The sequence below is a fragment of the Anser brachyrhynchus genome (assembly GCF_964034855.1).
Source record: "Anser brachyrhynchus genome assembly, chromosome: 2".
Lineage (NCBI taxonomy): Eukaryota > Metazoa > Chordata > Aves > Anseriformes > Anatidae > Anser > Anser brachyrhynchus.
In genome coordinates this window covers 131,158,693-131,185,906 of record NC_137695.1, presented here as the reverse complement: position 1 = coordinate 131,185,906, position 27,214 = coordinate 131,158,693, and the positions used below count along the sequence as shown (strand labels likewise).

General features: G+C 47.2%; 1 protein-coding gene across 11 annotated transcripts in view; it reads left to right on the top strand.

Annotated features, from left to right (window-relative positions):
- The window catches only part of TPD52 (tumor protein D52), a 43,631-nt gene that overhangs the window by 9,091 nt on the left and 7,326 nt on the right, over positions 1 to 27,214 (top strand). For 4 of the 11 annotated variants that reach the window (XM_080581202.1, XM_080581192.1, XM_080581201.1 and 1 more), the window contains exons 2-5: positions 22,343 to 22,458; positions 24,280 to 24,428; positions 25,234 to 25,335; positions 26,315 to 26,341. In XM_080581202.1, coding sequence (XP_080437328.1) covers positions 22,343 to 22,458; positions 24,280 to 24,428; positions 25,234 to 25,335; positions 26,315 to 26,341 — 394 coding nt within the window. Of the gene's footprint in view, positions 1 to 16,948; positions 17,283 to 18,150; positions 18,176 to 22,342; positions 22,459 to 24,279; positions 24,429 to 25,233; positions 25,336 to 26,314; positions 26,342 to 27,214 lie in introns of those variants that run through there. The other 7 variants (XM_080581198.1, XM_080581196.1, XM_080581194.1 and 4 more) reach the window with 4 other exon arrangements.

Here is a 27,214-nt window from a genome sequence, read left to right as displayed (position 1 = left end):
GCTCTTCCTGGCGGTTTGTCCTGTTACTGAACTCATTTTTGCTTGAAATCCAGCTCTGAATAAGGAGGGTGCTGCACCCCAGACTGCATAACAAAGCAGTGTATCTGGTGTGACAAAACTGATTGCCGTGAAGCTTGCATAGTATAACACCCTCCTCTGCTACCTTTGCTTTAGGGAGTGAGTATGCTATTTTGTCTTTCAGGCAAGGTGAAGACCTGCAGGTACAGGGAGAAAAACCTACAAAAGGCAACACGCTTGTGCCTGTTCAGTTAGGGGCTTGTAGTACCCTGCTGGCTAGCCCTCAGAGGCTTTTCTCTGGCAAACTGGAGTGCTCGTACTGGAAATCCCATCTGATGATGCAGCGTTACTCACCAATGACATGCATTTTGCTAAACCCCAGGTTGTCAAGTCCTGTCCCTGGGGCTGGTGTGAACATCCTGGGTTGCTTCTGTTAACCACAAATGAGTTTAAAACTGCGTGTGTTTCCCCTCCCACCCACCATCTGTATGTGTCAAGAAGCAGTCTCTGCTTAGCTTGTGCACTGAGCCCTTATGTTGGAGAAGGGTGGAAAGGAAGGTACTAGCCTATGACCAGCAGCAGAATCATTGAGTGATTTTTTTTTTATTTTATTTTTATTTTTTTTACTTGGAGAGGCTTCATTTTCAGCGAAGGGATGTTTGGCGTTCCTTTAAGTGATGCTCAGTGCACACTCCTTTGCCAATCACTCTGGAAAGCTGGGGCTTTGAGTGCTTGGAGTCTCTTGCTCTGTGATTACAGGCACCAAAGCAGTGCTGCCAGTTCAGGCTGAAGGGATGTAGTGTCCTGAGCCGAGGAGACCCTTCTTCTATTGTACTTGGTTTTGCTTGCAAGAGAGTATCTCTGTGGCTTGCCCCGATACCGTTAGTGCAGGTCCCGTGCACCACTGGGAAACAAGGCTGGAGCAGCCCCAGCAGTACAGAAGCAGCACATTGCGGTGCTCTGAATGAGGAGGCTGCTTCTGAGCAGTCTAGTGACCGCGCACAGCACAAACCATGATCTGGTGATACAGAAATTGTGATTTTTGTGATATAAGGTGGTTGTATATTCAGCAGCTCTTCACTTACGTATACCAGTGCCTTTCAAAATGTCCTGTTCATGGGGGACTTAGGAGTCCTGAAATACTGCGTGTGATTTAAGAGAGCATGTAAGCCTTTCTTTTCCTAGAGCCTTGACTTGCATTTCTGGGGCTGATAAAGTGGACTTTAACGTTCCTTATATGCCGAGGGAACTCTTTGCTGGCAGTAGGACAAAGCTTACCTCATTGTCCGACCGAACAAAGGAGCACCTCTTTCTTCTGCTTTGTTTGCTTTCTTTATCACAAAGTACTTGCAGTACCGGCGGTAAGATTTTTCTTAATGTGCTGTTGTAAAAAATCAAACGCTTTATAAGTAAATAAGACAGCTGTTGTCAGAACTGCAAAGGAGGAGTTAGCTCGCTGAGCTGAGCATCTGTAGCAGCCTCCTCAGGATGAAGGAGGGAGAAATAGAAGACCTGTTAGGTCAGTGGGTCCCTTGAACAGGAGCAGATCTGCCTGAAATCTCTGGGAGGGGGAGATCTTGTTCTGACCAGCACTGAGGGTCCTGGGTGTTGTTCCATGAAGTACTTATCGATGTTTCCGTCCTTTCCTCCTCAGCGGGCGCCCGGATGAGGCGCTGAGCTGCTGGGGATCAGTGCGCGGTGTCGGAGGGGCCCTTCGGCAGCTGACATGTGCAGCTGCCTGTGTTTTGGCACAGCGTGGGTGGCTGGAGCAGCATCAGCTGTTCTTGCTAGGCCAAGGATTTGGGAATCGGAGGGTAACGGGAAGTTGTCATTTGTAATCACCCCCCTTTCAGGAGGAGGAGCAGGTGGGGTGGTGATGAGGCTGTTGGTGTGCACAGATCTTCTGTCCATCTTCCCTAAAGCACGTGCTGTGGCTTGCACGTATCCTGTCAGGAAAACCCTCCACCCAGCTAGAGCTCCGAGAAAAAAGCCTGTTCTCGGACCACTTGAGGTGGGGAAGGCTCAGCTTAAGGGTCTGCTTCCTCTGATCATCCGTGAGGCTAAGCTGTAACTGCTTGCAGCTTTTAAAATCCCAGCGATGTGAAATTCCAGCAGGTCTTCTCTTCCAGTTTCCCACACCTCAAAGCCCTGCCAAACAGCCCGTGGGCTCCCCTTTCTCCTTCTAAAAACGCACATCTGCTCAACGAGAGACCTCGGAGGCTCGGTCTGGCCCTGCCAGTTCAAAACAAACTGGGACTGTGGTGGTGTGAATTAGGTGGGTGCCTTGCTCTGCGTGATTTATGTGCCTTGTGGTAGAGTGGTACAGCTGACTTACACTGTCAGATGCCCTGTAAAGGCCAGAGGAGACAGAAGGGAAAAAAAGCCTTAGTCATGGCTGTCTTCCTTCCTTCCTCCTCTCTTTGCTGCCCTCACCGTGAGTGCAATCATCAGATGACCTTGCCTCAAGCCTCTGTCAGGTTCCTCTTTTGGCAAGAGCAGTGGTGCAGGGCTGAAGCGGACTCCTTCCTCCTGCCATCGCTCTGCTGCTTCACGAGCAGGTCTCGGGGCTGTCCCCTCTTCCTCTGCTTGCCCTTTTAACAGGAAGGGGCCCAGATGATTTTCGTGGGGAAGGAGCTCCCCAGCCAGTACAAAGAAGCCTTGCGTGAAGTCAAGGGATGAGACTGACCACGTACCATCAGTGAGTTGTGTGCGGATCGCTGTTTCTAGAGAGCACTGGACACTGGCGCAGGTGAGGGAGGATGTCAGCTGTACAAAAGAAGTGATGTTTCCGTGGCAGCAGGAACAGGGAGTCTTCCTGAGAGCCAAGGTCTTGATGACCAGCTTTCAAAAGGAGGGGGGAAAAAAACCACAACCACTCCATTCACTTAACAGGGAAAGAAACAAAGGTGTTGGTTGTTGAACCCTGTGCACCAAATGTCTGATAGCTGTGTTTTTTTTTGCCTTTTTAAGGAAACCTCACCTGCAGGTAGACTGGTGGCAACTCCACTGTTAGCTCTGCTGGAGTCCTGGTAACGTGGGCACTTTATATGGAGGCTCTCACATCAGAAGAGGGGAGGTGTTTACCCTTGTCCTTTTAATACCCTGCAGTGAGTAAGCAGAAAAATGTCAAACAAAGGATGACTAAAAGGGAAAGCGAGCATTAAGTGAGATTAAGCACTAAATTGAAATGCTGTTGTTCAGCCAAAATTGTTCCTCTGTCAGCTTCAATTTACGGCTGCAGAGGGACCACTTACGTTCCTGTTAAAGGTAGCGAGTGTCTTCAGAGCCCCTCGGATCTGGGTTTGTATTAGCATTAGCCAGAGAGGCTGGAGCCTTTGATCAAAGACCTGTCGTGGAGGCAGCACTTCCCAGCACAGGTCCTCTCCTCTGAAGGTCTGCAGGAGCAGACAAGCTGCCCGTAACTGTCTAATCTGGCTCTCTCCTGCAGGTGCAGTGTCACTCCTGCCGTTTTATTTCTCCTCTTCTTCCTTTCCCTGTGGCTAAGGGAGCTGAACGGACACGTAGCTGTGTGCCAGCCTTGGCAGCAAAGTGTGACGCGAGCTATCGCTGGTGTAGAACGTGGCTGCCCTGCTACGGAAACATCTGTGTCTGGCAGAGGTAGGGCTGGCTGTGTGAACTTCTCAGCTGTGGCTGCAAGTGGTGGCCATCAGCTGCCCGAGGCTGCAGCTGGTTGCCCTTGGGGGAGGGGAAGTGCAGTGAAGAGCGTGCTGGCTGGCACCTTGGGCTGTTGTCTGCCCCTTTCTGATGGGGAACAAGCTCTCGCTGTCTATCAGAAACCAGCGCTGGTATGAATGCCGTAGCTGAGGGGTGCAGCTTTCCTGTTTCACCGGCCGATTTCTCCACTGCAGAATCAGAGAGCAAGCAGTGAGTGTCCTCGGGTGCTGACAGGCAGCGGGTGCGCTGCCTTGGTGAGCCTGAGGTGCTCCAGTGACTCCTGCCCAGCGGAGCTCCTCTGTGGGAAGGAAGGTGCTGAGCTGCAGCCAGCAGCGGGCTCTGAGCTGTCCCTCTGCTTCGAGCCAAGCCTGCTGTGCTTAAAACCTCCATGGGCAAAGAGGAGGCACGCTTTGCGTGTGCGTGTAGCGTGTGAGTGTCAAGAATCGTTACTGTAATTGAAGCTTTAGCTCAAGAATGATTATTAATTTAGATCTAATTATTGCAGGAAGATTACTTACACAGATGAAGTCTCGTTGATAGCAATACAGCTAACATTCTCCTATGCACACAGTTTCTGCGCCTTCTCCTGGTGTTATTCTCATCCTTCTACTGGCTTCTAAGGCTGCTAACGTCACGGTGGTGGTGGCAGGGGTGTTGAGAGCAAATTGGCGGTATTGTGACCCCTTTTTGGGGAGGAATGTGCTGTTGGTGGCTTCTTCATCACTTTAGGATCTTTAGGATCCTCTTTGTGTGTTTGCTAACATGCTTTTTACCCCTTTGCCTTTTCTTTCACTGGTTTGCAAGCTCCATGTTACACTCAAATTCGCTATATTTAGCACCTCTATGTGTGTTAGTTCCAATTTCTTTGCTCTGTTACCTCTGAAATCCAGTTTGGTCCCGCTGTGGGTCTCTGCTGATTGACTTCCTCATAGCTGTGGGGTCTCAGCTTGGAGCAGTGGCAATACCCTACCGCAGGATCACAGAGGCTGGGGAGCAGCTTGCAGCTTGCTGTGGGCGGTGGGAGAGGTTAGAAGAGGCAGAAAGCAGACATCTTTTCTTCTTTTGCTTTCCCTTCTGTAGCAGCTAGAGGGAGTGGGGCTTTGTCAGAGCCTTCCAAGCTGAACAGTGCACAAAGGGATGTGACCTGGGCTGGATTTGGTGTTTTGGTCAGATGCTTCCCCTGTGCTTCTCTGGGATCAGAGCCCACGCTGGTCTCACTTCGTGAGGAAAAACCTTGAAAACCTTGAGAGAGAAAATTTGTAAGTAACGCTTCTTAGCTGTAATTTAGCACAGCAAAGCAGCGTGTTTCAGCTCTGCCTCAGAGGCGTTGTTCATGTCTGTTTTGCTTTGTTTAACTTTTTCTAAGGTACTTAAATTAAGCTAATAGCGGGAGTCCGAAGCTGAGCAAAATTTAAACCTGCTCATCCAGCTCCTCAGCTGTTCTCAGCCCAAACACACCGTGGTGTTTGAACGGCTGGCATAACCCGATGTAGTTGAGCACGCCTCGAAAGCTTTGCCGTGTCTTAAGGAGCGTCAGAAAGAGGCTGAAGGAAAAAGCAGCGATGATTCCCCTGCCCGCAGACTAACAGCTGTTGTTGGCCAACCTGCTGTCTCTTCTGTGAGCTCTGGTAGCTGTGTACAGAGCCGAGCTTTGTCTCAACGCAGGCTTCAGTGGGCAGGAGCAGATCAGGGCCTGCTGTCTCCACAGCACCGCCCAGACCTGGGCGAGGTGGTCCCTGAGGATCATCCCCGAGCAGCTGAGCGCTGCCGGGGTGAGGAGCTTTGAGAGCCTGCTTCCCAGGGCTGGGGAAGGAGCCTTGTTTAAATATCGACTTCCCTGCTGCCAGCTGTCACCCTCTTGGCAGAAGACAGACAGGCTGTTTTACTGCAGCGTGCTCTGCTTTGAGCCTTGAGCTTTTAAAGCACCTGTCCTGCTGTGCTGCCTCTCCTCGTGAGCCGATTGCAGTGTTGTGCTCTGCGACTTTGTTTTAGAGGGGATTTGATCTCGAGGAAGAGGATAGACCCTTGATCTGCTCTTTGAAAGTGTATTTTCTGCAAGGAAGCTGGGACTTTTGTCTCAGGCTTGGTATCCTGAATGCAGTACAGAAGCTTTTGGTATTTCCTTCAGATCCTACTGCGTCCCGCTCTGCGGTTCTGGCTTGGGGATGGTGACGTGAAGGGGATGGATTGGCAAGCAGCACCGCTGTGGCCAAGCTCCTTATTTTAGCTCACTTTCCTCCCCACCTCTCAGCACAGTGGTTTCTTGAATTCTAGCTTTCTCCTGAAGATCACTTTGGACAACACTGGGAGCCTTGAGCAAGGTGGGGAGAGTTCAGGGCTAGGACTGAGGGGTCTCCTGGGAGCTCTGTTCCAGCCTGGGGCGCTGCCCCTCCGATACAGCCAGCCCCAACGCAGTGACCTGGACTGAGTTCCTGTCTTTTCTCCTTCCAGGACGACTTGAGGGCCTGCCTGGCGGGTACCTGTTTGTTCTTGTTCTTCAAGGGTTTGTCCTCTGGCTTATGACAGCCAACAGACCAGGCTGGTTCTTCAGGTGCCCCAAGTAGCTGTAGCACAGTTCCCCAGCTACAGTGTGTGCAGACTGACAGCGGGGAGCAAGCCCCTTGAGGGCTGGAGGGAAGGGATGTCATCCGGGGGACCTGGGCAGGCCTGGGAGGTGGGCCTGTGCGAACCTCATGGGGTTCAGCAAGGCCAAGTGCAAGGTCCTGCGTCTGGGCTGGGACAATCCCAAACACGAATACAGGCTGGGTGGAGAACAGATTGAGAGCAGCCCTGAGGAGAAGGACCTGGGGGTGGTGGTTGCTGGCTCATGTTGAGCTTCTCATCAATGCATGCTTGCAGCCCAGAAAGCCAACCATGTCCTGGGTTGCATCAAAAGCAGCGTGGCCAGCAGGGCGAGGGAGGTGATTGTCCTCCTCTGCTCCGTTCTTGTGAGGCCCCACCTGGAGCCCTGTGTTCAGCTCTGGGGCTCAGAGCAAAAGAAGGACACAAGTATTAGAGTGAGTCCAGAGGAGGGCCATGAGGATGATCAGTGATCTGGAGCCCCTCTCCTATGAAGACAGGCTGAGGGAGTTGGGGTTGTTCAGCCTGGAGAAGAGAAGGCTCTGGGGAGACCTTACAGCGGCCTTCCAGTGCCTAAAGGGGGCCTGCAGGAAAGCTGGGGAGGGACTCTGTGTCAGGGGGTGGAGTGATAGAACAAAGGGGGAATGGCTAAAAGAGGAGAGATTTAGATTAGGAACAGGTTAACTAGAACAGGTTACCCAGAGAAGCTGTGGGTGCCCCATCCCTGGAGGTGCTCAAGGCCAGGCTGGATGGGGCTTTGGGCAACCTGGTCTGGTGGGAGGTGTCCCTGCCCATGGCAGGGGGTTGGAGCTGGGTGGTCTTTAAGTTCCCCTCCAACCCATGTGATTCTACAACATGCAAGTGCTTGAACTTGCCTCTCTTCAGTACCCGGACCCAGTTTTTACCTCTCCATGCAGAATGAAAAATTGTGAGTTGCATTATTAATAGTTAGTTAGATTCTGAGCACTTTCTATGTGCATGGCAGAGCTACCAAACCTGGTGTAACGGTGGTGTGCAGGGCATTATTAGCTAGACCACTCCTCAAGCATACAGGTTGGAAGGTTTACCAGACTAATCCATTAAAACAGTTCATTACGCGGACTGGAGCGTGACCGTATTTTGGGTGGGTTAGGATAGATGTGTTTTTTATGTTGTGAAATGGGGCATGTGATGGGTGAGCTTGTGCAATAGGAAGTGATGCTAAATGCAGACTTCAGTGCAAACCCTAAGAGTAAAGCTTTTCACTGCTCCTTGATGTTGAGATCCAGCTCAAATACTGTGAGGCTCTCGTATTTCAGTAAAATAAATGGTTTGACTTGCTCTACTTACTTCCCTTTAGAAATATAAGTAAGGATACTGGAGATCAGCTTATCCAAGTATGTTGATGTTTAGGAAAACTTGCCTTTAAATGGAGTAGACTGGGACAGAATTATCATGTGTAAATACACGAATACTGCTTGGAAATCTTGGCTTGAGATCAATACTCTTCTCATCCGAAGGAATTTCCCATTTAGGTAGTGAAAAGGCAAATACAAATTGCCTGCAATGTCACCCAGAGACAGAAAGTGGTGTCCTGTCCAAAGGCAGGTCTGATGGAAGAGGGGATGCTCGAGTTCTCCCAGGATCTAGAAATCCTTAAAAGCTTTCCCCCCCTTGGCATGAAATCATCTCTGGACAAGGTTTCTTGACCCTCTTCTTCACCTTCTTCTGCTGTTGGAGTGATTAGTGTTTTATGGCTGTCTGTTGATTCATGTGACAGCAACATCTCCGTGGGCTAACCATTCTGTTTAATTTACTGTCCTAGTCTGACGTGGAGTAAGAGCAAATGTCTCTTAACAGGATTTACTCAGCTCAAGCAGCATTAAAAGTCATTCAAGGACATATCAATCAGATAAAGTCTCAGAATACTTATTAATATAGTGGCAACCTCAGTGGTCGTATTACTTTAAGGGTAGGCGCGTTAACTGCGTTATATTTAACACAAACAAACCCCCCTGCACTGGCTGGTTTTTGTAAGCAAATCGCTCCTGGCTTGTTGCACGCACAGCTGCAGGATTCTGTCTCGTCTCTTTAATGAGATTAAGAGCAGTGCAGAAACACTCGAGCCCCGCATCTTGACCAGTCTGCAGCAGTGGCAGAACACATCACGGTGTCTCTTTGCCAGTAGCAGCTGCTGCCGTGATGCAGTTAGGAAGCACTGCAGGAATCCCTGCTGCCCAGCTGGGTATGCCATGTGGTTGTGGGGGCAGGTGGCAGCCAAAGCCCCGCCGGAGTGGGACGCTGCAAGCACTGCATGTTTGTGTGGGTGGCGGGTAAAATTCCGGACTTGTAAAGGGGTTGGTCATGTCCCGTGTTTGCTGCTGCAGAGAGAAAGCACGACTTACTCTGTGCTCTCAGGGGAGAGGTGCCCAGGACCAGGGAACTGCTGTGTCGGTGGTGCTGCTGTGCAGAAGCATGGAGATGGTTCTGGTAGCCTCGTGGTGCGATGTTGGCATGCCTGTGTTAGCTCCTCTTTCCCTAAGTTTGCGTGGGCCCACCAGAACTCTGCACCGGGTAAGAAAGGTAGATGAATAATACGGGCTTGTCTTCTCTACAGGCGCTTCTGCATGGATAAACTACGGTAACTGGCTCCGTGTCCATTGTCTGCCTCTAGGGACCTCGTGGAAGGGCTGATTCCCTGGAGGGTTTGTGGCAAAAAGCATTGCTGGGCGGGAGACGGGATTTGACTGCTTGGTGACAGAGGTGGCGAGACCTGGTGCATGTTCTTAAAGCCTGGAGATCCCTGGAGTTTGTGCGTGATAGATATATGGGGTATACTGTACCAATGCACTTCTCCTGCTGGCTAGGTGGGGTTTTACAATTAAGAGTGTTTAACACTGTCACCTCAGATAAACTGATACTGAAATTGTTAATAGAACTTCTACACAGCTTGCTGATTGCTGTTGTGTGTTGTAGACATTAAACTTCAAGTGTTATGCAATAATAGCAACTAGATTTCACTTGTTTGACAGCACTAATCTAAATCTTAAGTTTGGTTAGGCAAGGCCTGAGAAGGGAAGAGAAAATCGGCAAGTGTATCAGCTTGGTATTTGCTATCGTATTGGCTGACTTGGCAAAACGTTTATCTTTGTAGTGGGTAACTGAGTAAGGAGGTGGTGCAGCAGGAGAGAAGCTTAACTGTGCAAGCAGTAACTTCTGAGTGGAAGTTCTGGCAAAAAAAGTACGCTTTTACAACTTCGTGGTATTCAAGAGCATGGTGTGACTGAAAGGAGTCATAAGACTTGAGAAATTAGAAAGGTTTGTGCTTCTCAAGGGGAGCCACTTGAAAGTAACTGATGTCCTAGGAACCTGAGCATAACTTTAGTTTGTTGGGTGTGTGTACAATAAGGGCTAGATTTGGCTGTAAATTTTAAAATTCACTTCCACATCTTAATACATATTTATTGGGGGTATGCAGGGGGCTTAAGCTTGGGCTCCGGGAAGAAAGGGTAATAGAAGACTGGGTTCTTGTTCACTTTTGTAGTTTCTAGAGGTTCTGGGTTATTCCGGAACATGGGTGTGTGGTGTCTCCTGTCTTGTTTCTTTGTCCTCACAGAAGGCTCTTTAGCCAAGTGTTAAGTCATGGTCTTGCAAAAATGTCCTGTTCCAAGTACCTTCAGCTGAATTCTGATGTATTGTTAGGGTATGTTTTAACCCAGCTGGCTGCGTGAGCCTGGAGGAGGGCAGGGTGGGATTTGTTAGGGCTCATTAAATGCCTGCCCGTTGCAGCAGCCCACCTGCATGTTGCTGTGCTCTGACCGTTTCTGGGCAGCTCGGCCTGGGTTGTTAATGACGGCCATGTCCTCAGCACAGAAGGGACTTTGCAGCCCTCTGGAAGGGCGTGCTAACACCTCCGGCTGGATGGGCGTGTGTTGGAGGTTCTTGGTCCAGCTTTGGTCTGGACCAAGGCAATCTGCTAGGAGACCGTGATGGCAAGAGCTAGGGGAAGTTGCTGGAGGAATAAAGGACGCTGCAGCGAGGTGGGTGGAGAACAAACTGTGGAGTTGAGATGGGAATTCAAAAACTCAGCTTCAGTCTGGTTTTCTGAGGCTCTGTTTAATCAGTGGATAAAGGAGGAGAGGCTTCTGCTTCAAACAGCACGAGGCAGCTTTAGCATAGTGGTACTGACAGGTAACCTGTCTTCCAGCTTTTCTGCGTTATAAGGGTACACTCTTCCTGTTGAAGAGGTGGATGCTCACTTGCCTTCTGGGGAACGGCGCCCAGGGAGGCGCGAATGGCTTTCTAACACATTGGCCAGGAGGTACTTCTGTGTTAAAGGTCTGAAATCAGGTAGCGTACCCAACAAGCTGCCCCCTCGTTCATTATTGTGAACAAAATGTAAGGCAGCTCTCTTTGTGTAAATACAGGCGGCTTTTTCCAGAATCTGTCTCAGTTAGACTGCTCAGGTACCTGTTGCCTGCAGGCTCCTCACTGAAAGCAGAAGTCTCTGCTGCTGTGATGTACCTGGCTTGTCTGAAGGTGCTTCCAAGCAAATAGCTCCCTGCCGCGGTACAGCACGCACCTGATGGCTGCCAGCAGGGATCTCAGAGCACTTCTGGCATGTTCCCAGAGGTCAGCAGAGAAAATATTCCTCTGCCACCCTCACGGTCAGGCCGTGCGAGGGAGCTGCACCTGGTTACAGCAGTGCCCCAGGGATGCTGTGGGAGCTGTGTGGGGCGCCACCAGGGAAGGTCTCCGTGCCTGGAGCTGTGGATGTGCAGTCTGACTGTTTGACACGAAGTTCAGAACTGAGGAGCTCACTTGTGACCGTGCTTGGCGGAGTACCTCTGAGCCCTGTTTGTGGCCAGTTGTGCGCTGCTTGGTTGCATAGGTGCTTCTGGTACTGCCGCCTGCTGTGCTTCTGTCCCTCATAGCACATTTACACCCTTTGCTGTGCCAAATCCAGGAGCTAACTCGGTAACTACATGGTGGGAGTTAGTCCGTACCTCGAGCACTGACAGCGTTTGCTGGCATTACTAAACAGTCTTGCTAAGGCTACAGATGTTGCTTTTTTTTGTGCCCTGCCTTTTAAGTTTCATAACGCACGATTCAGCCTAATCAGTAACTCAGTCTGCTTTGTATCTATCGCTTCCAGCACCGGTTTGTGGTAGGACCTGATGCTGTGAGGTTAGCGCTGTGGGCTTCCAGAGCTGCTTTCCAGAGACAGAAGTGCCAGTGTGCAGCTGCAAGAGGCAGGCCGAAGAGCACAGAAGATCAGAGCTGCCTTCTGGGGGAAGCTGGGAGTCGTTCCAATCAAACGCACTCTAGTAAAGCTTTTAATTAGATTGCAAAGTTACATGCTCAAACTTTAAAACAGTGCTGTTCCACACCACAGCCTTCTTTCTCCCTAATCTCTTCCAACTGCCCTCTAGCTGCAGCTCAGCAATATTCTTCTCACGTTTTTCCCCGTTTGTCTCTGAGCGGGGGATCAGAGTCTCTAGAGAATGGCAGCGGAGCTGGGATAAGCAGCTGAAATCCAAATAACTAAACACAAATTCCTCTAAAACCTACCTGGCAGGGTTTTGACTTGGTTAATCTTGTTTGGAAATGTTCCTCTGTGTTCTCAGAGTTTGGCCTGGCTTCTCCAAAGGTCGTGCGGTGCCTACCTGGTGACTCACTCAGGGGTGCCGGTTACAGCGTCCGTTGGCCTGGGCTCTTGGTGTGGGCTGGAAACATTTTTCACCTGTTATTGCTGGAATGGACAAACATGATTGTTCTGGCCTCTGAGACACAGAACTTTGCATTGAGGCAGGGATTTCTCCCTAACAAAAACCTTAAATGCTAGAGGAGATGGCTTCAGAAGGTAGTAGAGAAGCTGTGCGAATGCAAAGGCTTTTATCTGACATAAACAGGCTGCGGATCTTACCATGGCATCATCTTGTCTAGCTGCACAATATGCTGGAGCATGGATCCAATGGATCTAATCCTTCGCAACATGTCAGGAAATTAGTCTGTAATTGGATTGGGAGGAGGAAAGATGAGAACTGCTGCCTCAGCTGTCTGAAACGCTGCAGGCTGAGACTCTGGTCTTAAAAAAGGCGCAGTGCCAGTAACCTGGTAATCATGATCTCAAAAGCACCCGTGTTACAGGACAAGACATCTTGGGAGGTTCTAATCTGGTCATTCTAACAGATTTGTTTTTTAATGTGGATGAATGAAGACAGTTTAGTGTGAGAAAATGTTGAAGGAGCTATTTCTATACAGAGAACCCTCCCAGGCAATGTTGTCACATGCAGATTTCATCTAGAGGAAGTCTTGGGGGGAGGCTGAAGTATTGGAATGAGGATGGTGGCGGTGAGTTGGATGCTGCTAGAAGACAGCAGACACCTAAATCTCCATGCCCAGGTCTGCTGGCTGTTACTGACAGGCTGTAGAAGCCTGAACTGTTACTGTTCAATAACTGCTAGATCTCCACAGCTCCACTTGCCCCATGAGCAAATCTTGTGGGCTGAAAGAACTTCCCCTTTTTAAAGGAAGGGGGACAGAGCACAGCATGGAAATTAGAGCATAAATGCACCAGTTTAAGGCTTGCTGAGTGTCTGCATTTGTCCTACTGCTTCATGGCATCGCATCTTTTCCTCTTAGTGCAGTCTTAAGGCCTCGGATCAGGCGCTGAAAGGCTTTACTTGTCCGTAAGGTGGCAAGGCTTTGAAGATCAAACTGATGCTACAGAGCCTACGCTGGCTTAAGGTGCTTAAGTGGCTTTTTAGCTCTTGTGATGGCTGATGTCCTGTGAAGCTCTGGAGTGGAGACAGGAGCCTCACTGTTGCTGCCTGGTTGGGACGAACCTGTGCGAGCTGGGGGTGAGGGAAGACCTAGCTGGAAGTCCTTGCCCTGTTTGCTGTTACTAGAAAGCCTCTTCAGTGCTATTATTCTCTTTTTCTCTGCTCCCCAAAAGCTAACTCCCCTTTCCATTCTTTGGTAGAGCTCTTTGTCCCTTCACCCCACCCTCTCCTGCTTGCTGAATGAAGTGCCGAAGTCATGGCAGGCTTGCCTGAGGGATGGGCTGTGGTGCACATTTGGCATCTGTGTGCTTACATGGGAAATGCAGGATGCTGCAGGTGCCCGTGCACTGGCAGGGCTCATTTGGTTATGCACAGATTTTGGGGACTGATTACTTACATGGCTTTATCCACAGTACTGTTGGGATCCTGATCTAGAGTAGCCTCTGTGCTCCTCCAAACCCAAGGCACTGGCATTTTGAATTTCACTCTGTGTGAAACACTACTGAGCATACAACGTAATTCCTTCAAAGCCTGGAGGTGGCTCTCAGTCGTACTGTAGCTGGGTTTCCTTCCTTTAGAGAAAGGGGGGTGTAACTCTTCCAGGTACAAACTGTTCTCCTGCGAGACCTCCCATGTGAAAAGCAGGCTCTCTGAAAGGCTGCCCTAATGGCTTAGCTACCACCGAGGCAGAAGTGCTTTAACAGCACTGCTTTGTTTTAATGGGTGCTGGCCAGCATCAGGCTGGGGAGGCAGCTATAGAGTGGGGTAGCAGATGGTACCTGAGGAAAGACCAGTGCCTGACAATGAGCAGGCAAATGTCTGGTTAACGGTGTTTGCTCAATCTTTATGGCTTTTTTAGCTGTGCAGAAGGTTCCCTCCCATACAATTCATGTGCACAATCTGTGCTACCTGGTAACGCTAAATAGTTACCTGGGAAAGCTTCAAACACTCAAGCCTTAGCAGAGTAGGTTATGGTGTGATTAATGGGGGGAAATGTGGTGGTAATGCCTCGCTGAGCCTTTCTGAGCCACTATGTGATATTCACTTGAACTTGTCAGTAATTGGTTCAAGCATCCTTGACAGAAGTAATCTACCTTCATGTCAGTCTCCTAAACACCAGCTTCTAACACGGTGTAGGTGCCTGAAGTGCCAACCTATTTGTCCTTAACATGTCAGGATAACAAAGAAGCGCAAGTTCTGGAACAGCAGAAGCATCCACAGCAAAATCTTCAGTTTAAATCTCACATGTAGTGAGCAAAACCCCACTGCTACCTGTCTCTGGAGCAAGTAAGTGCTTAGACTTTAACATCTATTGAGAAGGGCAAGGTACATTTAATAGGGCATGGCTTTGCAGCCTCAAATTGTCTTGAGCCAGCTATATGTGCTCTGAATTACTCTGGAGAGTGGGGAGGGAGGCAGGCTGTGCCATGGCATGTTTTGTTTGTGGGATGGCCCTTAACAAAGAACAAAGCTGTTCCCATAGCTTAGGGGAATCCTGATTCCTGCCGTTGTCTAGCTGTGTTCGGACCGTGGAGGGCTAGAGGTGACCTGGCTGAGGTGACCGAGGAAGAGCCTCGTTTGGGGGGACATCTTCCTCCATAACCAGGTAGGGGGAGAACGAGAGGGGAGAGAGGCTCGCATCAGCCTCCTGCTCTCACCCACAGGCACCTTTGTGAACTGTTTAGGTGGCTTGGTGGGGAGGTGCTACAGCAACCTGTGGCCACTCCGAGCTAATTAACCTGAGCAAAGAGGCTGTGCGTAAGCCCAGGTAGAAGAAAAATTCAGTCTTTCACCTGGAGGCTTAGGTCTGTAACCTGACAAACGTTCCCTGTAAGCTGAAGTTTTGTCCTGGCGGTGGGCAGCACCCTGTACTCATCTCTCAGGCCGCAGTGAGGGTGCGTGGTGCACACGTGTGCCTGTGCTGCAGCAGGTGGCCGGGTTGGTAATCTCCGACCGGCGAGCCAGGTGCCAGTAGGGATGTGAGACTGATTTTTGCATGTCAAAGATACAGGAAGAGTCCCAGATTGAGTTTTGCCCCATGCCATCTATTGAAAAAACAGTACAGGGCGTTTCCTGTGAGTGACAGGAACATAAATGTTGACTCTCATACGTGCCCTTGTCCAGGAAATGGGATTCCTGCTCATTAGCAGGCATGAATGGATCATAAGATTTTTTTCCTCTAATAGCACGTTAGGACAGCTACAAGTAGCTCGCATCGATTAGCTTGCCGTGAGCGATTCTCTGGGGCTGTTAAGCTGCTGGTGGTAAACTCACTTTCGTGCTTTTCCCTGTCAGGAGAGTGGCGGTAGAAAACATTCGGCTTTCCAGTACGCCACATCTAATAGCTTGTCCTCGTGTCTAATCCAGGTAGCGCAGCGGCTCCTGGGCTGTGTCTGCTGAGCTGCGCAAGCAGAGGCTGCAGGGCACCACTGGCGGCGCTTCGCATCGGTGCGCTGGGTTAACAGATGCTGCCCGGCTGCTGCAGCTCGGTTGTGCTTCTCTGCTCTTTCTGGGTGCTTTAACTAGAGCCTGCGACCGAAGCTTTGAACTTTTTTTGGGTGAACTTCACAATGTTTCTGGCCGCTGCTGCAGTCACGCGTCAGAAATGCAGAGGGACATTGTGTTTTCTTCTTTTGAGTGGTTTCAGGAAATAGCAGAGCTGTATTTCGGGCTTCTGTGCTCTCATTGTTAGGAGCCTGCAGGTAGCCTGCACCAGAAACCAAAGCAGGCCTGCAGCCTAAAGGAGCTGCTCTTTAATTAGCCCAAAGGCCTGCTCCTGCAGTGGAAATGAGAAGCTAAAACTCAAGTGGTACGCTTTCTTCTGGTACCCCGGGGGGATTCACTGACTTGGCTGTGCTGCAAGGCTCCTTCACTTCTGTGGCTCTGAGCAGAGAGCGGCCTCGCGTCTCTGATCAGCGTTGTTTTAAAACATCGCTCCTGTGGCGGAGGAAAAGGTTAACTTCCATTTGGTTATTCTGCGTGCAGGCTGTGGCTCAGAGCCCAGGTGAAGGCATGGAGATGGGAGAGCTCAGTTACGGAAATCATTGCCTAGCTGTGAAAGCGATCTGTCTCGTTAGTAAATTGTTTGCTTTTCAGTGAAAAGAGCTGACCCTGTGAGGGGGGGGGGGATCAGTGAAGCGCTGCAAAACCGTGCTGAGTGCCCCTCTTAGGTAAGAACAACGTCTGCTTCCCAGAGCTAAATACTAAATGCATAATGTGAAGTCAGATTGCTTGTGCAAGTTGATTTCTTCATAGTACATGTGTCAAAACATCAGTACATCTCCTCAGGGCCGTGCGTTCCAGCGGTACCGGTTCCTGGCGTAAGGCTGGCTGCTCCGAGTGCCTCTGGCTGACGCACCAAGGGCACGGGGCAGTGCACTTCAACAATGCCTTTTTTAAAGAAAAGGGGGGAAAAAAGCTCCAAACACAGCTTCGTAGGTAGGTGTGAAGCCCTCATGGGCAAATACCGTAGAGCACGTCTTCGCCTCCGTGAAGCTGGGTAGTGTCTCTAGCGTAGCCTTTGAGACGAGCGCTGCTCTGTCACCTCCTGAGCTCGCATTGTGGGCAGCAGAGCCTGGCTTCTGGCACCGGCCCCTCACAGCTGGAGAGACAAGAGTTACACGGGCAGAATTTTCCATTAATCAGAGGAAAAAGTCCTACACAGATGGCATATAGGATAGATTACGGCTAGTAATCCTTTTGTGTCCTAGAAGATTAAGGATATCCTGGTGTGGCTGCTGTCAGCTGACCTTTTTTTATTTAAATGATTGAAAATTCTTGATGCCGTTCTTGCAGTAAGGGCGAAGGTTTCTCCATTCCCAGCGCACGGCTCCTGGGCTTCTGTTTGTTAAAGGCACGGTCTGTTTAAGTCCAGCCCCAGTTATAAATTTACAGGAACTCAACTTTGTGCCATGTAAACAGCAGAAGCTACGGCGTGGTTAAGAAATTACTTGCCGGACGGCTCTATCAAACACGGGAGAGGTGTCGGCTGAGTTTTATGAGGAGGTTCGGTGAGTGCCAGGTGAAGAAACGAGGGCTGAAGAAAGTCTTGTGGCCGCCGAAAGCCAAGATGCCTCCTTTGGCAGCAGCAGAGGGCGGCTACGTGCTCTGAGCTTTCTGACATGGATCTGTCCGAGGATTACAAATCGCCCTTCGATTTCAACTCAGGAGTGGACAGAAACTACCTTTACCTCTCGCCCGGCATAAACCTTTCTCCGCCTGGGTCGCCGACACTGACGAAGTCTGGTAACTTCCTGCTCTTTCTTTATTACAACTTCGTGTGGGAAGCTTAGTGGGTAGTATCTGTAGAAAGGATCTACTCGTATTAAGAATCTGTGACTGGGCTGAAAGGCAAGCGTAAGTAAAGTTAAGTACTGCTGTTATCTGTGGTGGTCTGTGGGCTTTGGGATCTCATCTAGGTAATATCTTGTGTGCATCTACCACCTTTATCTTATTTATTAACCCTGTAGAAAGGCAGTTCGTGGGGAAACAAAGCAAAAAATTAGGAACTTCTCCAAGATTGATGTAGCCAGACTAGTTTGACAATTAGATTTTTATTTTTTTTTTGGAGGGGGGAAGTGTAGGAATTGTATACTTAGACTATCTGGAGCTCTGAAATTACACTACCTGTTGCTGCCTGAGTATTAAAAAAAACTTCGCTGGTTGACAAAAACGTCCTGTAAAACCCCAACTCTCCTCACTTAGCATGCTCTGGAGGAAACAGCTGTTACGTGCTGCGCTGCGGCAGCAGGTGCCTAGTGCTGAACCTGAGCAGCTCCCAGCTGGTGACCTGGTGTGCAGAGTCCAGCAGCCATGCCTCCTGACACAGCCCTGCCTGCTTCTTACTTCCTGTGTTTCTTGCTGCTGGACACAATTGATTCTGTGGAGTAATGAAAAACACTGAAGGCTTAGCCCTCCTTCCAGCATGACAAAGCAAAACTAAGTTAGAGGTGATGGCTTTTTTTTTGTGGGCTTGTTCTTGCACCCCTGGGGAGCGTCTGCGTGAACTGAACCAAACCCCTGCATGACCTAGATGAGCTGCAGGGCGCTGAGGAGCAGTGGTCAGCTCTAGCTCTGCACCTTGCCCTTCTTTGAAAGGGGGAGCAGCAGTCCTCAGTATCTAGTGGTGATGCATCACAGTAGGTGGCAACCTTTTTGCTGTTTTCTTTTTCATTCACTTTGGTTATATGATTGGTGGTTGGGAGAAGCCAAAGAATTCTCTTCCCTGAAGCTGAAAAAATGGGACTGGCCTTTTTACTGAAAGGGAAAGCACTTCAAATTTGATCTTTCTTATATGTTGTGAAATAAATCCCCTCTGTAGCCACATCATATTCAAGTCTTATAAACTTAAGATTATTCCGGCAGCTTGTTCTTCTGAGCTCTAACAAGTACCTTTAGCTTTTTCTTTCACTTTCCCAACTACGTAGTGATCATCAGACACTGGGAATGAGTGTTTTGGCACAGAAGGTCTGTCTAAAGATAAGGTTTTGTAAAGGCTAACCCTTCCCCACCCAAAAGGTTGCTCATCTGAAGTGACCAGTGCTTCCTTAAATGGCTTGTGTTTGTTGCTAATCTCTGACTTCAGGCCAGGAAGTGGTAGGAACTTCAGGTCAAGATGGGTAACAAACTTGGGCTGAAAACTGCAAAGCACAGACCAAAACCTGAGTGTAAACAGAATGCTTCATCTACCCTGTAAGAGGAACGTGGGCTTAAGTCTTGTTTCTTTGACTGCTCGTGATCTGCAGAGACCTAACAAACGAAGTTCTTAATGTCTTCATTTGGTTCCTTTAACTAGACCTGATAAACCGTTGGGATAACTTGTCAGTCTTAGAAAAGCAGACACCTAAAAACTGACCTTAAAATTAGGTAAGTTTTCCCAATACAGGCTAATTACTTCCAGCTACTGGATTCTCTCTACAGAATTTTCCCTCTGCTTAAGAGATTTGAAATGCTCACACTGAACTTGGTTATAGCAGGGTATCCAGTGACTGAGTTTTAAGTGCTTTGCAGCCCTAAAGATGTAAGAAATAAGGCACTGTGAAATACGAGCAGAAGCCAAGCACTGCCTTGCACTAGTGCAGATGCACCGTGTCCTGCAAGTACTGACGTGAGAGGGGGAATAATGCCAGGGCGGAGGTGAACGGTAATGGGGTGAGAGCGGAGGTGGCAGGTGTCTGCATGCTTCGAATGGGACTAAAGGAGGAGTAATATGTGGGAGTGGGACAGAAAGCAAGAAGGGGAAGGTGTGACGAGATGAACTAGGTGAGATGTGAAGGCACCTGATTAGCAGTGACTTCCTATCTTCCTAAACCATCTGTAAGTGGGGAGGCGAGGTGAGATCTTTCCCATGCTTCTTAGCATTGAACCTCAAGTTCAACTTTGTGCTGCAAGAAGCAGCAGAAACTGCCTTGAAGCACCAATTTTCCAAAGGTAAAGTATATTCCCCAATATACTGGTTCACACTGGAGGCAATCCAGCCTGTTTTCCTGCCTCTGAGTTAGTTCACTTGATCTATTTTTGGTGAGATAATCCAGATGACCCTTCATAACCAGATTGAGCAGCCTCTCAGCAGGATGTGCTAATGCTCTGTAGGCAGTGTGCTCTTTGGTGCTTGAAAAGCATCCGAAATTTGGTTTTGAAATGGTGAGTTCTGTAGCCCTTAAAGGGGTTGCTAGCCTAACTCTAAATCTGCCGTCAGAAAGAGGGCAATTTGCTGAGGATGACAGTGCATCAAGGAAAAGTGCAATTTAAATTTCTTCCTTCTGTTGGGCATATATAATAGCACAAATGGCAATCAGACAAAGTTATGGCATTCTTAATGGCTTGATGTTACAAAAAGGAAATGTGTTGATGTACAAATAAATGGTCTAGTTGTGGGATGTGAGCTGTAATCCTATAGTGTTCTGGGCTGTAGTGCTGTGTTTTGTTTGGGCATTAGACTTGAACCCTCTGTCCCCCCCCCTTTAGATTTCTGCCAGAAAATAATTGGGAAACCTGTAAGCACTGTTATGTTTAAGACACACAATTCTCTGGGGGAAATGTGGTACTGCTTTCATAAATTCAGGGTTCAGTATGCTTCCTGATTGCTGTGCTCCCCAGCTGGCTCAACATTTACACGTGTCCTGTCCATGTAGCAGGGTGCTTCTAGAGGAGAATTGTTCTGGGCACAAATATAGGTGGAAATCATACTGTTATGGAGAGAATTTGTGGAAATTGAGCTTTGCTGTGGTTTAGTAACTTGATCAAGAAGAAGACGTCTCCTTTTATAGGCCTGACAGCTGCTAGGAGCATGTTTTATAGAATTACAGCCTTGCAGAATCTTTTTTTCCCCGGGCTTTTTCAGTGTATTGTGATGTAGCTGTTTGATACCAAGTCTCACAAGGAAATTACAGTGGTGGTCCAATTGCTCGTTAATGGGCTGTTGAATTCTCAAGCCAAATACTGTCACTGTAAGGCCATCAAAAGCTGCTGAAACCAGGGTGGGATTGATCTGGTTAATTACTGGAGTGACTAGCAAGGGAACCTTAATGTGTCCTCAACTTGTCTGAATGAATGTATGCTTCCAGCCCTATGAAAGGACAGAGAAGGCAATTGTTCTCCTGTTACCCCTTAAACGCCTCAGTGCCAGGCTGTTGTTAACAGAATAACTAGCTAATAGCTGGAAAAGATCCATGCATAACTGTTCTTTTCCTGATTTATTGGTTTTGTCACCCTCCACTATCATATTAAAAAAAAAAAAATCTCCTTGGTTTAATTTGTTAGACTCTTCATTTTACCCTGTTTTACTATTTATAAAGCTATTTTACCTCTTGATTAGTGTTAGTTCTGGGATCCTGTAACCATTCCAGCATTCAATCTCTCTGCAAATTGGTCTCTTCCCAAATTATTGTAGGATTCCCTCGTTTTGGTGAACTGTGTTTAAGTATTGGCTACAAAGATACAAAATGGGAAATCTTTTGCTGTTTGTTGCCTTACTTGGTTTGTGCAGCCCAGAGCAGAGCAGGCTGAGGGGAGGCCTCATGGCGGCCTGCAGCTCCCTCACGAGGGGAGCGGAGGGGCAGGCGCTGAGCTCTGCTCTCTGGGGACAGCGACAGGACCCGAGGGAACGGCATGGAGCTGGGACAGGGGAGGGTCAGGCTGGGGGTTAGGGAAAGGTTCTGCACCCAGAGGGTGGTTGGGCACTGGGACAGGCTGCCCAGGGCAGTGGTCACAGCACCAGGAAGCCTTTGGGCATCCTGTTAGGCCATGTGGTTTAACTCTTATGTTGCCCTGCGTAGTCCTGAGTTGGACTGGATGGTCCTTGTGCCCCCGTTCCAACAGAAAACCATAGAATATCCTGAGAATCCTGCAAGCACAGGACTAGTTAGGATTAGGAATAACTAAATTTTAAAAACTGAGCACATCATAGGAGAGCAGTGTTCTTTGTATCTCTTCCTTTGCGTGAAGCTGTGAAAACAAAAGCTGAGGAGGACCATAGGGATGTTTCAGATTAATATAGAGGGGCTTGGCAGAGTTTTGGTTTCTGGATTTGGAAGGGGAAGTGGGGAAGAGCTGACTGACATCCTCATCAGTCCCTTCTCAGCACTCCACCAGTTTGTCTGCAGTGGAGGCCTTTTGGTCCTAAGCTCTTTCTCTGGGCTTCTGTCTTAAAATCCAAGCACAAAAGAGCAACTTACTTCTAGTTCCATGCTATCTGTGACTTCCTAGCCATGGTGGTCCCAGTTACAAGGGGCAGAAAGGTTGAGCACAGCATATTGGGAAGAGTGCCCACTTGCGGTGCACCCCTTTTCTCCACTGCTGCTGGACTTGTTTGTGGCCGTGGCATTTCCCAGTTTGCTGAGAACAGGCATTTTTCTCTGATCCAGAGAGCAGAGAGGGAGGGAGCGAGCCTTCTTTGCTGGTTCCAAGCACCTCTAACACCTCCAGAGTTTGTGCTGCATGAGCAATTCAGAGCAGCGATCGTATGAAGTCCTGGGCAGAGGTTATGTATGAACCACTCTGTGGTTGAGATGTGCTCTGTACCTTGGTTTTCATCAGAGTAGTGGGCCAGGTTGTTCTCAACAAGTTTCTAGCCTCCTCCTGTAGCAGAAGTTGAAATTATATTGAGTTTTATTGCAACTTGATAGAGTGAAACAGTCAGTAAAATGTCTTCTGGTCTCCTGTATGCCATAGTACTTGGAGTGTGACTCTGGTATCCTGTTGTAAGTCTTATTTATACACTGGCATGAAAGGGCTGTATATCAACATGCAGTTGTTGTCTGGCAAATGCACAATGATCTGACTTTTAATGGTTTGTTCACCTCTAGGGCTGCTGAGAACTGACTCTATACCTGAGGTTGGAGAGGATGCTGCTGCTACAGTTGGTATGGCAGAAACACTCTCAGAAGAAGAACAGGATGAGCTAAGAAGAGAGCTTGCTAAGGTAAATCTCTGAAATAGTTCTTAAATTGGTTTTGAGAATTAAAATCTATGTCTTTGAACACACGACTAATGCTATGTGTATTCATTCTGAGTGAAGCTGGGTACAGCACTCTTCTGTATTGAGGGGTGTGAGAAGAAAGGGAACATGTCAGGAAGAAACTCTAGTTATAACTACAGGGAATTAATTAAGCTAAAAGTGCTTAGTAAACAGTTTAAACCAGAATTTATAGATGTCTAACTTTTTTGTTTACCCCTCTCTCATTTAAGGGTGGAAAAAAAAAAAGCTGTCAGAACACAGTTAGAAGCCATTACCAAGTGTTATCTCTATTGGTGTGGTGTGATTAAAGCTGTTTTCATGAAGGATGCTTTGTAGTAAATTCCATGTGTACGCTGCTTTGCTAATAGCTAACTGTGTAACTATGCTTGTTTATACTTGACAGTAGCAGAAAAATTAAGAGCGATTAAAGTAGCACTTGTTGAAGGACAGTCAAATATTCAAGCATGGTGTATATATTTCATAAGTCATCAAAGTCAAGTTTCATTGAGTGGACTTTTTTCCTTTGTAGCTCCCTGCGACTTTAGGACCCTAAAGGGAATAAAAGAAACTAGCTTAAACTTAAAATTTTGGCATACCAAGGTTAGCTGTGAAATAAACACACAGCTTTTCAGTCAGGCTTTGTTTTTAGTGGTCCTGAGTATTGTTCCGTGTTGAAATGGTCAATTGAAGGTGTTAGGGGAATCTGGTCCTGCTCAGCTGTCGTGCTGATCTTCATACAGGTATCCAAACCCAAGTGCATTAAGGGTAAGGTGCATTGAAGTAGTCACTGCACCAAGCCTGTCAGAGTTCAGGAAGCGTTGTGGCTGTGCACTTAGTCACATGGTCTAAACTTTTGGGTAGATCTGTGCGGTGCCAGGAGTTGGACTCGATGATCCATATGGGTCCCTTCCAGCTCGGGATATTCTATGATATTCGTACTCCCTCAAGGGAGCTTAAATGAGTAGGCAGCCTGACATCCTAAAGTAGGGTGGTCCAGTCCGGATGAAGAAGGTAGGGTTGGATGTATGCCTTTGTACATGTTGCCTTAGTGCCTCCATCACGCCTGTCAAGCAGTTCTACAATGCTTTTCTGTAGGCTGTATGCCTCTGACCGTGACCTGGTCCATGTTGCTGAGACACTTAATTGATTATCTGTGTAAATAAGAAAGTACACGGACATCATAGTTTCTTTTAGTTGTAGAACAGGTTACTTTTTTTAAACCGCTCCGTCTGCCACTATTCCCACCCCTCCAACTCCTTTCCAGCATGCTCTGGGTAGGACATTCCTGTAGCTGAATTCAGCTCACAGAAGAACCTTTATGGTCAAGAAAGGAGACGAAACTCGTGTGTGGAACAGACGCTCTGAGCTTCCTCATGTTTGTAAGCTAGCATCTCTTCTGATGTGGAAAGAGCATGCAGGCTTGGTGGTTGTCCCAGGTTTGACTAATCTTCAAGCTCAACGTAGGCCAGTGGAGTCTAAAGGTAGTAATTTCTAACGATACCATCTTTCAGAGCTACCCAGTTCCTTATTCCTGTTATATTAACAGAGCTAGCTGCAGGTAGGCTTCTTTCTGACTAACTGGTTATTGTTGTAGACTACATTGGCTTTCCCCTTTAGTAGTTAGAAACAACTGTGAGGCGATGCTAAAAAAAAAAAAAAAAAAAAGAAAAAAAAGCTGTTATCCCTTCCATTACTGATGTCTAGTGATGTTTTTTTCCTACATATGTAGTTAAATGGCTCTGTAGATCACTTGTTAACTTAATTCTCTCATCTTTGCTGCAATAGGTGGAAGAAGAAATCCAGACACTCTCACAAGTGCTAGCTGCCAAAGAGAAGCACCTAGCAGAAATCAAGAGAAAGCTGGGAATTAACTCCTTACAGGAACTAAAGCAGAACATTACCAAAAGTTGGCAAGATGTTACATCAACCGCAGCGTATGTACCTCTTTGTGATGGTAGTCTGAGATGAAAACTATTACGTTCTTATGTCTAAATCCACTATTTTTGTGAAATAAGATGCGTAGATAACACAAAGTTAGGTTGCACTAAGATTTGTGTGAATAATTCATAGATTTCTCTCATTACGGACACTACTAGTCATATCATCTCATGCGAAATAAGAATGAACCACAATATGGGAAATTCTAATATATTTGACTAACAACTGAGATACCGGTACCAAGTCAGAGTATCCTTTTCTAATGTGAAAAACTTTGTAAACTGAGCTCATGCAGGAGAAGTACAAAGTCACAGTTAATACTCTAGCCAAACAAAAACTTTTACTTTGAGGCATAGAGTGAACTTCATTTTCTGCAGTCAATGACTTTCCAGAATATGTGAGGATGTACCTCTAAATACAGAATCTTGTATTGTGAAGTTTATTGACAAAACCATTATGGATAAGACTTTAGACACTTGGTACCAGAAATAACCTTTTTTTCAATATGTATTCATGCTGGTTTTTCTCTTTGAAAGTCCTAAAGTATCAGATTGCATCTGTTCTGGGGCTGGAGTAGTAGATATATGATGGTGAATCTGATCTGAAATCTGGGGTGGTGCCCTAGCCAGAAGGGATGGCAGTGATTCAAAATAGTCTCTTAAGTAGCTTGTCCACTCTTCCCAAAAGTTGAAGTATACTTCTGGGTTTGATACAAACTGAACATACATACACTAAAAGTTTCACTAAGTTTCTCATGTGTTCTGTTAAAATAACTATAGACTTAATTTTGTTTGAACACAGATACAAGAGAACATCAGAAACCCTGTCTCAGGCTGGTCAGAAGGCCTCTGCTGCTTTTTCAACTGTTGGTTCAGTCATAACCAAGAAGTTTGAAGATGTCAAGTAGGTTTCTTTTTCTTTTTAACAAGAAATTGCACTTCTTTATTTAAGCAGAAGATTACTAAAACAAATTTATGCTGTTAACATGCTTAGCACTTCTGAAAGTTTATCTATCAAGAACCCTTGGCATGCCTTAGTCTTAGCAGTGCTGAGTGACTTGCTGCAAAATGTGCCTGTATGTCCTCCCTGAAGTGGAAGAGTTCTGTGGGGTGCGTTTTATATATGCAAGAGAAATGACATATGCTATTACCTCCACTGCCACTCCTGTTTTCCTGGTACGATTGCAGATAGCAGCATCCCTGTCTGCCTCTGTGTGCCCAATGCAAGTAGCATCATCACTTCTGTTCCCTGACTTTCTCAGCTTGTGGAATGCCACACTTAAAAGACAGTTAAAGATTGTTTTTTGTATTTTGTGTGTGCGAATTCCTTTTACGGTGTCTTACTTGTTTGTAAGCTGTTCTACCTCATAGCAGTGGCTTGATTTTATTACCTTTTAATAGACTATTTTAATTCCTAAATATTGGTGTACAACAGCATATTTTGACTGTGTGAAATGACACAGCCCTTTCATACAAATTAGGTGAGTTTGATGGTAACTTTTAGCACTACATGTACTGTTAACTGCGTGCAAACTAAACTCTTCCTGGATGCAATCTAATCATATGCTTACAATTCTTTGATTATACAATTTTTACTACTGGAACATATAAAACTTATGTCCACTTGTAACTTGTTATGAATAGTGGATCAAACTTACTTTTCAATTATTGGGCAAGTAAAACACATTCTAACAGAATATTGCTGCGTTGGAGAGCAATGTAATAAAATCAACCATTGATTTTTGAAGTGCTGCCATTAACCTCTTTCTTGCTTTTTGAAGTCCAGTGAGAAAAACTTTGAGGTGCAGCTTCAGACACTTATTTTGCTTCAGATTTATCAGAACTTCCTTTCTCTCTTTAATGCTTACTCTGGCATTGTGCAGACTACAGGCATTTTCACATTCCTTTAGGTAAGGTGGGCACAAGAACTGTTTCTGAAATAAGCATGTAGTCAGACTGTCTCCATTAAAAGCTTTAAATGAGTTGTGTCTGTAAAAGGTAACTTTTTTTCTCCAGTGTTAGTTGTTGTAAAGCTGCAGTTCTTACAATGTCAGAAGACATTTCTTCACGTTCATCTGGTAGCTATCCCAGAACATGAAATCTTGATAACATGCAATAATTAGTCTCTCTTTCATGTAAGAAAGAAACCTGTTAAAATGAGTCCGGATTTCTTTTTTTTAAAAGAGGCAGAATATGGTTTTGAGGTCAATGGCACGCAGAATTCCTCCTCTGTCTGTACGGTGTTTGTGCCTTGAGAGTAAAATTTTTCCCTTTCTGGTGTCTATTACAGTGGTTGTTTAGCATTGTGACTCTAATCAAATTACTACGGGCGGAGTGTGAGGTAGCTTGTGCATTCACTGCTCATGGTTTTGCCAGTGAAATTTTGCCAGTGAAACAGTCCTTATCTTTGACCTGATTACTTTAGCAGCTCTGGACTTGGAGCATTTTAATTACCTTTTCTGCAGTGCCTTTTATCTGCTTACTCTAAGCAAATATTCAGTGTAAAGTTTTCAGTAGATAACTTTTTCCTGTGTAGCAGCTTCTGTCTATTGCCTCATCCTCTCGTGCACCTCTGTCTGGCTTCATCTTCTTTGTACTTTCCTATTATGTAATCTTTTAGATGTTAATAGGATCTCTAGAGATGTAGGTATCCGGCTGCTAGAACGCTAGCTAGGAGCTCTAGCCCCTTCTGCTGTGCGTGCAGAGGAGGCAGGCAGTGAGCCCAGTTTGTTCAAGGGTAAGAATGTCTGCAGTATCTCATCTTTGTCCATCAGCAGGACAGG